The following is a 17,520-nucleotide window of genomic DNA, read 5'->3' on the forward strand; positions in this document are numbered from 1 at the left end:
AAATAAATAAATTATATAAACAATATATTTAAATACAAAATTGTGCATGTAATACTATACGTAAATATGATATAATATTCGAAAGAAAAATCTGTATTTTAGGCCTAGCTAAATTTGTCATAGACCTTCTTCAAAAGAGTGAGATTTCAATCTAACGCATCAAGAAGATGATATTTCAATCTAATTACGTATCGAGTAAAACTGAGATTTAAATCTAACGTATCAAGAAAGACTGAAATTTCAATCAAGAACTAAAACTAAAGAAAGGCTGAGATTGAAGCGCATAAAAAAAGACTGGAAATTCAGTCTTACAGATCAAGAAAGACTGGGATTTCAATCTTACGGATCAAAAGAAATTGAGATTTCAATCTTGTTTATATGGTGTTCATCACCCTCTTATATTGAGGCATAATAACTTAAAAGTGGGGTAATCACAAACAGAATATGGATGTAGAGAGTACAAAATATCGATTTTTATTAATTCCAAAACTTTAAGGAAATTATATTTTGATACCAATTAATCCATTTGTGGAGCAACTATGTTTCTCCTATTGAAGACTAAAGCTCCATATATGGACATGATGATGTCATATCACTACCATATTTGTGCATATCACTACCATATTTGGGCAAAACACACCTTTTTTATCAAACTAGTTTGATAGTGTAGACAGAGCTTAAGACACAAACACGAGAGAAAAGTCACGCGTACGCTTTTGTTACATTTTAGAACGTTTTTGTTATTATTTTACAACTATTGTTAACAACTCAACGGGGGTGGTTTTTGGACGGAAAAGAAATCTTACAAAGAAAACATAAACAAAAGTACCAGGTGAATTTAGACGTTTTATGTGTCGAAATTAAATACGATTTGTTCGACCTTTCGTCGAGCATTTCAAAAGGAGCACATGCAATAAATTATATGAAAACAATACAAACCCAGCTGAGCAGAGATTGTGGTATTGAAGAAGAAAAGAAAGGAAATTCAATTAAAATAAATCAAATGTTGTAATCGATATTCGTATCTTTTAACAACATTTTATTATCGTTATATTGAGAAGTATCGTAAAGTGACCAAGTCATGAATTAATAATGTATTTATGGTGAGCAACTAAACAAATTTGATACGAATGTATGCTATGATTTTAATTCGAATGTAGTAATGGTTCATCTGTATACCCAGAGTGAAATTACTAATAATTAACTAACATTAATAATTGCAATTTTTATTCAAGTTTATTCAAAAAATAATCACAACTGGCAGTAGTGAAACTGAATTACATGTGATGTACAATTAATAAAATATTTAAAAAGGTGAATATAGATAAAAACATTTAAAATTAGGCCTACAAGTGGAAAACACCAAAATACATAAGAAAAAAGTTAATATAATTTCACTCTTCCTGGTATAGGCCTACCTGATTTGATAGTACCGGGTTGAACAGATCGTTTGTGTTGTAAAGAAACCGACAATAAATTGATAAAACCATAATATAATTTTTGAAAAATTAAGAGGTATAATGAAAGGTATAGCAGGACAATTAACAGAGGAAAATAAATAACTGAAATCAAAAGATACAATAGAAATCTTTGTAACGAAACTAGGTATAAAGCCCTATAAAGCCACCGAATAAAACACGTCAATCAAAATAAGGGAAAAATATGGATCTTTTGGGTGAAAAGGGTTGTGTTTTTGTTTTGGCGCCGACAAGTCTGCGTAAAACCCCAGTTTATTAGCCAAGAAAACAAGAGTTAACAGAGTAGTGTAACCCAAGGCATACGTTCTGTTAAAGCTGTTCTAGTGCTATAGTAAAACGATATAATATAGACGTAGTAGAAATACTTACGCTATTGTACGAGTCATGCTAATCGCTATAAAAACTAACTTAAGTAAATGATCATAAGATAGGTTGTTAGGTGAATTGAAATCACCACCTTAAGCGCTGAAACTTAGTTATTGTTAAGCACTGTATAAATACTATCATCGATGAATAGAGCAAACATAAGTGGTAACGATATTAAAAGCTTTATTCCCGTTACTATTCAATGGCTAAGTTGACTACAGGCGTATTTGAGATCACTGACGCCCCCTACACAAAGCCAATCCAGCCCTGATAGACTCAAGTTGGTGACTCCGGGCTAATTGTACAAAACGTGTAAGGAATAATGTTATTTCAACAAAATTACACTAATATGAAAATGAATAGAATGGTACAGTTTGGCTATTTTATTAAGAAGTGTGATACTAGGTTGTTATTTGTAACAATGGGTTACTTTGTTTATACAGGGTCTGGGCTAGGACGGTTGATACCACTACACAGATGACTTCGACAGATCGTGTTGCGCATTTTAAGCTCATTTAAGACGTTAAATTTCATAGTGACTTTGAGAAGGCGTGACAGCCATTCATATTCTTCTGCTTAGCTGATTTTTACCTGAAATTTGAGATGACCAGGTTTGAATCTGGTCATAATTACCCGAGATATTTAACAGCCTGGCTGTATATAAGTGTTTATACCTCACACTCTTTCGACACTCACTTCTCACATTTTACGCTTATCCTTTAACTAACTTCTAAGTTTTTTTTTAAAGAAAAACTAAACGACACGCGCGTACTGTTCGAAGTTGGAAAATGATCTGGTTATTTTACACTTAATATCTTTATAAATGGCATTTTTTTACAATGTGTAATTATACGCCTGCCAAAATCTGTCTAAAATAATAAAACACTAAGTATCCGTTTTAACCTATACCTATGTATCATAACACATAATATGCTCTCCTAGAATCGACTAATCTTTCCTACAACGAAAACTATAAGGTATATTCATATAGTATAATGCAAGTACATAGGTGACAATACCCTGAACATACGGGTTTATTTTATACTAGTGACGTAAGGAAGAAGGGGGGTGTTCAAGTATCCCCTCACCCTCTATCCACTTCCAATTCAAACGTTAACCCAATTCACACTGTTCACACACAACGTCATTTCGATTGGTGAATCCAAACATAAAATCATTGCCACAAATTGCGACCAACGATACCTCTCAACCCACTTCCCAAATCTATATAGTCCATTAAACCCACCATGTATACTTTAAATTTCTATAAAACAGGCTGCTACAAAATAATGAACAATTTTCAACATTTAATGACGTGATAGATAGACATACACAGCTATAACACGCATTATATATACATTACATATAATATAAATCATTTCAAACCTCAAAATTAATATAAAAAATTGTTTAAGGTTAACGAAAGGTGAACGAACCATTGGAAAATGTTGCTAACTTACAAAATATTATCTGACAATAAAAAATGTGTTTTATATACGCGATAACATCGTTTAGTGTTGTTTGCATTCTGTTCAATCATAGTAACGTTCTAGGCATACGAATAATTGTATACAGTATATTAATCATATATAAACATATTAATTATTATGTTTTGTAATTGATAATATAACATAGGACATCACGGTGCAGAACACAAATGTGTTTTGTCTTGTGGTCCTGTTTTAATCAAAATCTATATTTCTATTTTGTGAATTCCAGTTTGATGTTGTTATGAAAATCATTAATTTTATTTAATATTATTTTAATTAAATTTAATTAAAACATTCAATTTACGTTGACGAATTTTGTTTCAATAAATTTTACATGAACTAAAAAAAATTAAGCTGAAAAATTAAAAAATTAAGACAAAATTAAGCTGTGTTGAGTTAACCAGCCAAGATCGTGTAAAATTTAAGTTTAACATAATTATTTAAATATATTTATTGGATTATCAAAAAGAAATCCTTAACGAAATAATAAGATGGAAATATATTTTTTTTATTTCATTATCAATAATACTTTTATAGGGCTTAAATAAATATATATATATATATATATAAATTGAGATTACGTAGAACAGAATAATTAAGTCAAAGAATAACACATAATACACTATTTTTTAAAAATCATAACTGTAATTATAATATAAACAATAAATAAATTATCTTACCTTCCAGCTTTCGTAATAATCATTTCTGTTCCTATAGCATGAAACTTCTTCCACAAATCGCGATTTTCTAGCGTAACTTTAATATCTTTGCTAGGCATAGACGGGATGCCTAGATCAGGCGGACGAGGCGCTGTTGAAGACATCATCTGATGCATTGATCGGCCTGGGTCCATGCTTGAGGCCGACAGCGGAGAAAAATCGCCAAAATGTGCTCCATGATCTAAGGTAAACATACATATATCTTTTTTATTTTGCAGTTAAATAAAAAATAATAAAGCGGATATAAAATAACCGGAGAACAATAAGATCGAATCATTTTATCATATTGAGCATATTTTTAACAACACAACAAAAGTAACGTTTTGCTCATAACGAATATGATATCACAATTTATAGAAAACTACATGTAGTTATATACTGGATACATAATATATTGTACCGGTATATATTGGCCATGTACACAATTTGAAAAAAAATGCATCTAACAAATTTAACTAGGCTATATGTTTTAGTACAGTATAGTAAAGTATAAAGTGATGTATTATGTAAATACAGACACATAACGAATATGATATCACAATTTATAGACAATATGTATTTATATAATGGTAAAATATTATTTTGATCATGTACACAATATAAGAATTGCATCTAACGAATTTAACTATATGTTTTAGTATAGTGAAGTATAGATTGATGTATTATGCAAATACAGACACATAACTCATGAAATGACGAACTTATACAAAAGACAAAAAACAAACTATAATATTTTAAATCACGTTGTTTTGTTTGAAAAGTTATGTGAAGTATTTCACTAATTTGGACATCATCAACACGATCGTTTTGTTATCGCTATTTACAGTGAGATTTACAACGAAAAACGTGATAACAACAAATCAAATCTTTTATTTTAAAAGAATTAAAATAAAATAGCTTAATTTACAAATAATGGTGGTCGTCCTTCTTTTAAACGTCAGCTAATTTTTTCTTTTAAGTTAAGTATAAATCTGGTAATCCCGACCCTGGATATATTCATTACTTAATAGTGCGACAATGGCGGATAAAGTCCTAATTTTTAGCCTGGGGTATCACTTTTCGGCCCCAAAAACGTCACTAAGTATTTGTATATTCTTGTTATATCTATCTTGCACTCTATAGGCCTAGAAAGCACATTTGTTCATCAAAATTCTTACATAAGTGGTTATACAACTTTATATTTTTTAATTAATTCTCAAATAAGTCAATAGTAAAAATAATTAGCCTTTTTTTATTATTTAATTAAATTATTCATAATGAATAAACTTCTTCGAACATAAGGTTGTCGTTTGTACATTACATAATAATACATTAGAAGTATTTTATATTGCATTCTAATTCTAAATGAATTGATAATAAGCATATTCCATCGAGATGTACTTTTAACATGCAAACATCGACAGCAAATACACACATTGCATACAAACGTTGTGTATTTCAAATAGTATTGAAAATTATTATACGAAAGCACCCATTCTAACATCGTGTGGTTATATTTACAAACATCATCGATTTTAAATTGTAAATTTTGTATTTGTTGTAAGCCAAAACAATAATTCTATTGGAACTAAATCAAGTGATTTGTCCACCGCTGTGATGGAAATGCGTGAAGAATTATTTCTATTCATAAGAGAGGAAGGTAAACACAAGTATATCAAAGCATGACAAGCATGACTCCTCGTGGCATGGAATGCACAACGAAAAATACAGGCCTAGGTCAAGATATCAATTTCTGTACAATATTATATGGTACTGTATAATTGCTAGGTATCCTATAAAAGATACGCATTATAATATGGTCACTAGGCCTATCTTAATACATTGTCTTCTCGAAACGAAAAATATAAGCCTAGGCCAAAATATTAATTTCTGTACATTATATGATACTGATAATTGCTATGTAGGTGTCCTTAAAGGGTACGCATTAATGATGGCCATAGGCCTATCTTAATAATACATTGTCTCCTCTAAACGAATAATACAAGCCAGGCCAAAATATTAATTTCTGTACGTTCGGTACTGTTTTGCTAGGTACTGGTATAGTCCATAAGTACACAATATCATGATAACTAGGCCTATCTTAATACACTGTTTCCTAGAAATGGAAAATACGAGCCTATAGATAGGCCAAAATATGAATTTCTGTACGTTCGGTACTGCATTGCTAGGCACGTATACGAAATATATGATTAATACATTGTCTCTTCGAAAGGAAAAATACAGGCCTAGGCCAAAATATTAATTTCTGTAGGGCCTACGTATGTTTACATAATTGCTAGGTACTGGTAACTCATACAATATCGCAATAAAAAGAAATAAACAAAAATCCTATATTTAATAATAAAAAGGAAAAATAATAATATATAGGCCTACATATCATAATGTGCTGGAAAAATAATTAATGTTAAGAACGAATAATAGAAATTGTAAAATATACATTATCAAAACATACTATTAAAATCAGTAACGAATACTATAAATATAAATATAATAATTATTAATTTGAATCAAGTATGGTCAAAATTAAATCATGAAGAGTTAAAATATCGAAATTTTACAAGAACGTGAACAGATTGACTAGAAAGGTGAGTAAATTTGACGAGTTGATTGTACGGCGTGAGGGGATTGTTACATCAGTGCTAATACAGTGTTAGTTTTAACAGTTAGATATGTTTTAACTGTAAACCAAGTCATCCCACGACACATTCATCCTTAGTGATAAATATAACAACATCAGACAACAACCCTTAAGAAAAGAATCACACCAGGTTAATAATAAAAATCCTCACCTGTAAAGTTTGGAGTTGGCTGGTGCATGGAAATACTAGGGTAGGTGAAACTGCGAGGAGGAGGAGGGGGGACCATGCCGTTCATGGCAAAAGCCCTAGCCTGCCGGCTAAGTATATCATCATTCTCATACATCATGTTGTAAGAAGTTCAGGCCTAAGGTATGGGTGACGAATCTAACGCGAATAGAATGTCCGTCGTCATACAATAATCCACTGGACAGCGAGACAATATCTTCCGGGGTTTCTTAAACAATTCTAGTCGCTAGTATCACCTTTAAGGGCCAATGCCTAACTGTGATATAGCTACTGTTCGCCAATTACTAAGCTATTATTTTGACAATTGTAAAATCACACAGGGATATATTCACTGCATGGGAAATGCACAGTAGCACCAATAGAAAACTCATTGACCAATCGGCGTCGAGTTTACTTGTTTTACTCCGCCCACTTTCCAGTGCACTTCAATAAGCGCGAACTGAAAGTGCTTTGGGGTAGGCTTAAGCATTATAAGCAATTATATCAATATCAAGATTTTGTAATCCAAATTATCAATTTGACAATTCTATTCCACTTTTCTAGAAATTGTATAATATCGCAAGATAAGTACACCGACTTATGTTTTTTTGAAAAAAACATAGTTTAATAACTCAGTCCAGATGTATGCATTAAAATTTAAACTTTTAAATTTAAAAAATAATAAATACCTAAAATAATGTTTAAATATGATATTTATATATTGTTATTTCACATCGCTTTAGTGGTTTATATATTAGTATCTAAGATCCAATACAAGATTAGACTACACACTACTGAAATATGTTTATTTTGAATTTTTAAAGGTTCTATTTAGGTCTCTTTTAGTTTGTGTACCAGTTATATCTATATTTACTCTCCATGTTAATACTATACTGGTTCCTTGAACCACTATCTAATCATAATTAATTAAAATAAAAAGAAAAATGCCTGGAACCATAGGCATAAATAGTAATCTTCTAAATACTTATAATATTTACTTTACAATATTTCATGATGAAATTTTAATAATGGTAATTTTGTTTTAAACTATATTATTTAAGGCGAATGCTTAGTATACGATATCTCAATAAAAACCAAATGAGCATTGTAGAAATCTAACCCGAATCACAATAAAATTATTAAATTTTAAAAATAATGTAATAGTTGAAAATATCAAATCAATTTCTGACTATAGGCCTACTCATTCATTCATCTATACATTTATTTACGAAATCTTTTTTGAAATACTTAAGATTTTCTACTACAAAGACCAGCTTTTTTCTTTCGAAAAACAAGTCGACAGATTGTAACGTCCATATCATTGTAACTAGCTTCATATAAAGCCAGTAAAATTCTAAATCGTTCTTGTGTTTGTAAGAATAATTGGCTGCTAAGTTGCATCAAATGGGCTCTTAAGTTGGTATTAAGCTGCTTTTAAGCTGCAATTATAACCGCCTTTGAAATATAAACTTATTTTAACCCCATTTATTGTGACCGTCTTTGAAGATCGAGTTGATTTATCGTTGACACGTGAGAAAGAATACATTTGACACACACGCGCGCGTTCAATATTGATGAAAATCAAACGAGTTTTGTACGCGCGCGTCAACATGCATTCAAATGTTGATAAAAATAATACGTCCTTTATATATACGCGCGCGTCAACATGCATTCAAATGTTGATGAAACTAGTACGTCTTTTATACACGCGCGACAACATGCATTCAAATGTTGCTGAAACTAGTACGTCTTTTATACACGCGCAACAACATGCATTCAAATGTTGATGAAACTAGTACGTCTTTTGTACGCGCGCGTCAACATGCATACACATGTTGATTAAACTAGTACGTCTTTTGTACGCGCGCGTCAACATTGTACATGCATTTAAATGTTGATGAAACTAGTACGTCTTTTGTACGCGCGCGTCAACATGCATACAAATGTTGATTAAACTAGTACGTTTTTTGTACGCGCGCGTCAACATTGTACATGCATTTAAATATTGATGAAACTAGTATGTCTTTTGTACGCGCGCGGCTACATGTACATGCATTTAAATGTTGATGAAACTAGTATGTCTTTTGTACGCGCGCGTCAACATGTACATGCATTTAAATGTTGGTGGATCTGTTTGTTGACTTCTACTTTACAGTCACAAAGCATTAATGAAGTCCTCCTTTCAACACATCACTTAATTACTTCATTTGTTATGCCAATTAATCGGTATATAATTACGTATTTTACTAATTAATAATCTGTTCAGTTGTCACAATATTTTGGTTAGGTAATGCGATTAATAAGTAATTCGGATAGCCTCTTTTATGTTACTAGACTAGGTTCAACTTATCTTGTTTAATTAGTAATTAATATGATCATTTATATATACAATACTCTGGACGCGAGCCGTTGGTTTAGCCACCTTTTGGACCGCGCGGGGATCGAGAATTGTAACAATCTGGACTTGGGGTGTAAAAATAGATATTTCTGGAGACTTAAATTAAATTTATTCCTCAAAACAAAGGTGATTTACTTCGCCTCATTTACATGTTTATAAGTAAAACCACCACCAAATCAAAGAAGTGTTAAATAATTAGGTGAAAATTGTTATAATACGAATAAAAAACATTATATGTTTCTTTCACGAGTTGCAGACTGGCAAATGTTAGTGTACAATAATTTAAATACAAATTAAGCTGGAATAGAAAGAGGTGTCTATAGATTACTGTTACTCACCATTTTGGCGATGGTTTATAATTAATACGGAACTTATTACAAATTAAGTTTTGTTTCCCATATCAAACATTCTCGTCAGCTATCGACAGTCTATACATTTATTTAAAAGGCACAACTTACTTCCGTGAGAAAAATTAATGTACCGATAGAAAGGCACCATATTGCATATTAGTGCAATTAAAAGTATTATTACATTATTATTTCATTTAACTCAAGTTCTGTAATTCTATATTCGCAAAAAAAGATGTCTACATAATTGAATTGTTTGGCAAAAATTAAGAAATCCAAAGCATTTTCGTATAGGCCTAAAAAAAAAATTACAAATCTATTTATGACTTAAATTCATGTCGCTTCTCTAATCGACATAATGTTTAAAGTGTACTGCAAACTGCTGGGAAAATTTAAAAATGGGTCGTAAAATTAAAGTTGAAAACAAATTTACTAAACAATTCTTTTTTATTATTTTCTGTATTTGAAAATAGAGAATTATTTCTTTATTTTTGTTTTTTTTATGCGCTATAAATAACATTACTTAACTAGAATCTGACAGACTTCCAAATAAGTACTGTATACTGCTTGTAGCAGTAAAACTAAAGATTTTTAAGTTTAACAAAAATTACTAAACAATTATTCTTTATATTATTTTCTGTATTTGAAAAAAAGAATGATTTATTTGTTTTTGTTTGTTTCGATGCGTTTTAAATAACATTATACTTAACTAGAATCTGTCAGACATCCAAAATAAAATTAAAGTGATTTAGTATCTGTAAAGTAAATATAATCTGTATTTGATTTCACTTTAAAACGAATATCAGAAACTGAAGTGAAATGATTGTATTTTCATTACTAGAGCGATTCTTTTACATTTTCAAATATAAACCTAATATTATGGTTTACACGTTATTGGTATCTATGTCTGAGTATGTTATGTGATGATGATGAGAATGATTTCCTTCTGGGAAAACACTTGTCAATGTTCACGCATTATTCAGCTTTCCAATTTTCTTCTGCGATGTTTTTTAATAGAATAACGTTACTATATACAGCAGTTTCGTATTCAAGGAACAGGGCCTACTAATAATTGTAAAATAAAACAGTGGAAAGCTTTCTGATGTTAAGCTCTGTCTACACTATCAAACTAGTTTGACAACAAAAGTGTGATGGTAGTGATGCCCAAATATGGTAGTGATATGACGTCATCATGTCCATCTTTGTGCCCATCACATTTTTTTGCACATAAAGTTTGATAGTGTGGACAGAGCTTTAAGCTATAGTTGTCAACATTACTATTTTCTGTGTGTTTATTGTGAGATAGATCAGGTCAGACACTGTTCAATATCAAATATTTATAGTAGAATTCGATGTTTAATCGAATATACTGTTATACACGTTTGTTTCTAATAATGTACACGTGTGGTTGTTTCATTTTAAACTTTAAACTAAACCTTTTCGTTAAATAATAACTATATATTGTCTTGTGCAAAAAGTCATAACTTTACGAACATTGTTTACGGAATTTGTGGATTACTGACTCTTCGGGTTATAGTAAAAAATGTGTTCCTTTTGTTTTATTTGTTCTGCTTGATCAATAAATAAATTTAATCAAATTGTGAAATATAATTTTATGTTATAGGCCTAGTAATAGGTACTCTTTAACACAGTACGTTTTCAATTATTTTAATGCGAATGTGGTATGTAAAAAATAGCTTACCAATTAACAAATAAACCATTATGGTATTATTGCGGAGCTTAATATTTTTTCTCACTTTTAAATAACATAAAATGTCTTCTTAAAAGAAAAAAAAAGAGATATATTTAATTGGCTGTTAATGGATGATGACATTTATCAACACAGCTTGTCAAGTCAAGTTACTATTTTTGGATTGAAAAAAAGAAAAATTATACACAATTATACACAAAAATTGTAAATCTCTCACACCATCTATTAACGATGTTAAAAGTGGGAAATAATAGGCGGTTAGTTACGACCGTCTGCCGTAGCGTAGTCTTCCTATTGTTAAATAATTTCATTTTGATAAATTCTTTGTACAATGCGAATCTGTTCGGTATAAAGGTCAGCTTAGATTCGTTGTCTTTCCATGCCCTACAAACTTCTTCATTACACACAGAGTCACACTTCAATGCTCACAAGACAAATTATTTTCTCTTCGAGGCAAAAATCATGCATTTTGGTCTCGAGTTAATTTCTTTTTGAACGTGTTGAAAGTGGCAATCATGGTCTTGTTCAGCGCGGTATAACTCTGCCCCAGGGCGTTGAGAACTAAATGACTTGCTGACGTTCTTCCTAAGTGGTTTAGGCCTAAGAATAATGAACAGTATCAGCGTAAGTAAATTCGAAAGAGAATTCAATAGTATGTGAATTTGTATTATTATAGATAATTACCAATTATCTCGTTACAATTGAGACTATAGTGATAATGCAAAGAGAAACGGGTTGTAAAGACAAACAACAATGTTTCGTCGTATAAGGCTCATTATATTGTACAATGCCGATGGAGTAAATAAGAAATTTAAATCATACACAACTGATTACTGTAGTATAAATTTCATGAAGAAATGTCATACATAATGGGCGGATGATGATTAGTGGTAGGTTAGAGAAGATAATGTGTTCTGGTGTGTTTATTTAGATTCCGGGTTCAAGTTAAATCTTCCGACAGTTCTTGTACTTCATAATTATTGTATTGTATTTTAAATTTTTAGTTCTCTTCTCTCCAGTTTTATTATTATTATTATTATTAAATATGTATTGTCCCCCAAAAAACATGAAGAAATGAAGATTAATTAAATCAGACTTTGAATATGTTATTTTGTAGTTTTAATAAAGTTAATCACTTCCATAAAAAAAAATGTTTTCACTTGTAAAATGACAAAATAAATGGTTAAATTCAACCAAAAATCCATTGGCTGGCAGCCAATTTTTGCTTTAAATTACATTTTTTCAGGTAAATACATTTTTTTTCGATCAAATTGTTGGTCAAAGTGGATAACTATCATGTTACATTCAAATGGAATATTCAACAACATTTTTTTTAAGAATAATTTTTTAAGAGGGACAATACATCTTTAAGGAATAATGAGTTTATGTACTTCACTTTTACGTTTAAAATAAAATAGAAATAAGAATATTCAATGTATTTTATAGGCCTAATGTTTAATTTTTAAGACACAAGATAAAATTACTTAAATCATCTAAAAAAAATGGTGTTTTACCTGGATAAATGTTGAAATGCATGAGTGGAATTGCTATAGGGCCTATACAATCCAAAATCTGGGTTCAAATCCTGATTCTCTCTCTTTAGGTGCCATGCCTTTGCATCACGCCAAGCTCTTTCCTTAAGCTCTGTCATACCAAATATGGTAGTGATATGACATCATCATGTCCATATATGTGCACATTACATTTTTTTTTGTCGTATAATGTTTGATAGTCAGAGCTTTACTCCTGAAAAAAAATGGATGCATTAAAGAACAACAACAATTATTGGTTTTGTTTAATTTCACTTTTCATATTAAAACTAAGATTCAACCTTGTTCAATGTTTGTTTTTATTAAACCATTCTTATAACTATTTTATTTGTACGTTTTGACTACTATTTACTTAAAGATGTATTGTCCCCTTGAACAATTGATTGGTTAATTGTTTGTTGTTGAATATGCCATTTTGATGTCACATAATAGTTATCCACTTAAAACAAAAATTAAATCGAAAAAAATGTATTTACCTGAAAAAACTCTATTTTAAAGCAAATAATAGTCAAATTGGCTGCCAGCAAATGAATTGTTTGGATTTGGATGTTATAAGAGAAAGCATTTTTCATCTTTTTTTTTTAAGGAAAACTCCAAAATAACCGATTCAAATTCTGATTTAATTAATTAATCTTCATTTTCATGTTTTTGTGGGACAATACATCTTTAATTTGTGATAACTTTAACATTTACCATTTACTGTATAACTTTTATTTTACGGGAATAAAAAGAATGTCGATGCAACTTGGTCTACTTCTGTAGGTTAATGAGAAGTACACAGTACACCATTAACACACGGTAATAGTATAAGCCTATTTAAAATAGTTAGATTTAACTTGATAATTCGGTCTTTTCATGTATTGATACAGTATCAAATATAGTAGCATATGTCCATTGCGACCTATCCATCTACCAGAGAAAGAGTGCCTATTGTTACATAAACAGAATAGACAAATAGTACAATAGTATTGTACATTCGTTTCAAATATAACGTACTTATCCGGCACGTGGCCGCTAAGTGCCGGACTAAATTCCAATAGCTGATCTTAAAAGTAGTATTTGTTTTTGAAATGATTTATTTTAATATTAAAAACACTTTTGAAATAGATATATTTGGTTTTATATACGTAACGTAAATAATATTTAATACTTTACGGTAAGAAAAAAAATCAACGAATCAACTCACTCAAATTTCGTCGGTATTTATTAACTTTTTTTCTTGCGTCCCTCTAAAAAATATTCAGCTAACAAAGCACAGCGGATTAATTAATCTGGAAACTCGGCGATATGTGTTTTTCACAAACATTATAATGGCCGCCGCGGCCGATGAGAGTGAAGTTGCTGTAGGCCTATTGATAATACTTGTAACGAGAAAGATGACGAAATGTCGATGAAGTCTGAGAAATGTAAGGTACTCTCTTGCACCCTCAAAACAAAACCTATTAATTTCAACTATACGATTACTGGCGAGGTGCTCGAGAGTGTTAAGTGTCACAGAGATTTAGGTGTTTTTATTGACAAAAAAACTAACGTTTGTTTTTCATGTTGACCATTATTGTTGGCAAGGCCGGCAGGTTACTCGGGCTGATGTGGCGAAATTGTCACAAATTCCCTCCAACCACAAAAATTGCACTATATAAATCCCTTATCCAACTTTCGTTAGAATTTTGTTCAGATATCTTTAATTCATTATCTAACGCACAATCTTCTAGATTTGAAAGAATCCATAACAAGTTTTTACGTTTCCTCGGCCCAGAAACCTGTTGGCCTTGTCAAACTCCCATTACCCCTCTAAAATTGACAAATTATTGATTTACTATTTTTGTACAAGTGTTTAAATTCTATGTTTACCTGTAATCTCATTTCTAATTTTTATCTGAATGTTCCTGTCCATAATCTCCGTTCCAAAGTAATTTTAAATGTACAATTTTCACGTGTTAATGTTTGTAAAAATGGTATTTTTCGTAGACTGTCATCTGCTTATAATAGTTGTGTTGTTGAAAATTGTGAATTAGATATTTTTATTGTAGTTTTTCTAAGTTTAAATGTCTGATACATAAGTTGGTTAGATAATTTTAAATTATTTTATTAATGTTTAAATATGATTCTAATTGTTATATAGTTCTTATTTATATATGTATATTTTCATCCTGTAATTGGTGTTTACACTGTTGGACACCATCATGTCATATTTGCGCACATCACATTTTTTGTCACGTAAAGTTTGATAGTGTAGTACTGATAGACTGAGCTTTAATTTAACTGGCAACATTACTATTTTCTGTTGTGAGTTTGATAGTGTAGACAGAGCTTAAAACAACGACGATACAGCAGTACTATGAAGAAAAGAAATTGTGTTTTCTTCTTGCGGCTTAACATAGAATCGAATATATTTAGAGGTAAATTTTAAAATGATTACAATTATAAAGAAACAACAGTAAACAACAATAAAAGCCATCAAAAATTGTATTATTTACGATAACGATAAAGATAAACAAAATCGCATTAAATCTCAATTTACTACAATTTATCGCATTTGCCTTAAAACGCAATCAAATGTTAAGAAGTAAGTACGCGTAAAGAAGACGAATAAAACAGTTCAAGAAAAACACGGTTGAAATATTATCGCGCGTAAAGCAATCATCAGACAACAATAATAACACGAATTGCCGTTTGCGCGTCTCCACCTTAAAACTTAAAAAGTTAACATATCACATTTATTAAAGCATAATTTAGCATAAGAATGATCGAAGAACATAAATAAAGACATTCGTTAGTAGGAATATAAAATGGTTCACTTACTACGGAATAATATCCATTAAAACTTTTTACCAATTTCTAGCCTGGTGAGCATGAAATCGGTGCAGCCAGGCGGAGCTTGACGACTTTTGCAGACAAAGATCGATTGTTCAAGGCTATCCTGTCGATAAACAAGTAAATAAAGTGGCCTAGACCTTTCATATTTATATTAAATTATATACTTAATGTTTTCTAAAAAGGATATATTACAAGATTGTTGATAATTGGTGGCGTCACTATCACACGTGGTCATAGTCAAGTTAGAATATAGTTTGCTTAAATGTAATTTTTTAAATTTAAAAATGAATGATTGCGTGAAATAAAACGGACAACTTTACGAGTGTAGACGGCCGGATGACGCACAGAGAACACCGTTCGTTATAGCGTCAGCGCGTATACACGATTTGACGCGCGCGTTTAAACGTTGATGAACATCCGCGCGCGTGTCCACTAAATGCCGGCTTCTGGTGCTGCACTTCTAGCTGTCTTATCAATACGTGAAGGATGGTCAGTTAGAGTTAGCTCTTATGGTAAAATGTACAATTTACGGTTACATATTATATTTCGGTTCATCGTTTACTTGTTCATTGAACAATTACTATCCGTAAAATATGGTGACATTTGCAACGAGAATAATTACTATACTTTGAAATGCCTCTATCATGTCACAAGTATGCATTAAAAACTAATATTTATATATTTCGACCTGTATTTTTGTAATCGGTTTTAAATTATTACGCCCATTAAATCTTAATATGAACAAAATATGTACAAACTGATAGATGAATTTGAAAAGGCATAATGTGAATTTAACAATGTAATCATTTAACGATATCAATATAATTCGAATATAGTTAGAAGTTAAAATTACCGAATCAAATAAGTTTCATTGTCAAATGTCAAATGAAATGATAAATAATAAGCCCATCAGTAATTTTTGAACGTTTTTTGAACTAAAGTCTAAAAATAAATAAATAAAATAAGATTTTTGTTCATCTTTATTTATCATGTTTTGAAGGGAAACCCTTTAATAAAGATTGTCCCCCAAAAACTTGAAAAATGAAGAATAATTATTATTATTTTGTATAGTTTTAGTAAAGTTAATCACTTTCGTAGAAAAAAAAGGGAAAAAAAATGTTTTCACTTATAAAATAACCGAATAAATGGTTAAATTCAACCAAAACCCATTGGCTGGCAGTCAATATGACTATTTTTTTCTTTAAATTACAGCTTTTTCAAATAAATATTTTTTTTTTCGATCCAATTTTTGGTAAAAGCGAATATTGTAAATATCATGTGAAAATTGTTTAAGAATTATTTTTTCAGGGGGACAATACATCTTTAAACGAAATACTGTATTTTATTTTGTGTTTCAGAAAATGCATATTAAATAAATAATGCATATTAATCACACATTGATTAAGATTCAAGACGCCGGGTAATTCCTATAGATACGGACGCCGGGTAATTCTTACAGATACGGAAGCTAAACGACTCGCAAAAGTCAGAAAAATATTGCAGTACTATTAAGTTGGTTGCGGTACATTAAAAGAATTCAACCGAACTGTCAAAACAACTAAAGAAAAAAAGGAGAGTTAATCCTTGTTTGAAACGGAAGAGATTTTATAGGATTGGTTGAGCCATGATAAAAGTGATGTACAAATTAGAGCTTTTTATAAAGAACACTACAGACGGATTTTAGTTGTAAGAAAACCTTTGAGTAACCACCGCGCCGTTGTTCGTCTATCATACGCATGGTTGCGTCACTTTTAACTCGGCGCGGGTGATCCAAGGCTCGTTTTGATCAGTGTAGTTCATTTGTAGAAAATCCCTTGCAATTTTACAACTGATCGCATTC

At 30.6% G+C, this 17,520-nt stretch overlaps 1 protein-coding gene across 1 annotated transcript in view; it reads right to left on the minus strand.

Annotated features, from left to right (window-relative positions):
* LOC144835785 (uncharacterized) overlaps nt 1-7,172 on the minus strand; it is a 32,835-nt gene extending 25,663 nt beyond the window's left edge. Inside the window, exons 1-2 of the mRNA XM_078690871.1 lie at nt 6,843-7,172; nt 4,015-4,234 (exon numbers count right to left, since the gene is read on the minus strand). Coding sequence (XP_078546997.1) covers nt 4,015-4,234; nt 6,843-6,978 — 356 coding nt within the window. The 5' untranslated portion in view covers nt 6,979-7,172. The remainder of the gene's footprint in view (nt 1-4,014; nt 4,235-6,842) is intronic.
* Between the last annotated feature and the right edge of the window lie 10,348 nt (nt 7,173-17,520).

The sequence above is a fragment of the Antedon bifida genome, chromosome 2 (genome assembly GCF_963402885.1).
Source record: "Antedon bifida chromosome 2, ecAntBifi1.1, whole genome shotgun sequence".
Lineage (NCBI taxonomy): Eukaryota > Metazoa > Echinodermata > Crinoidea > Comatulida > Antedonidae > Antedon > Antedon bifida.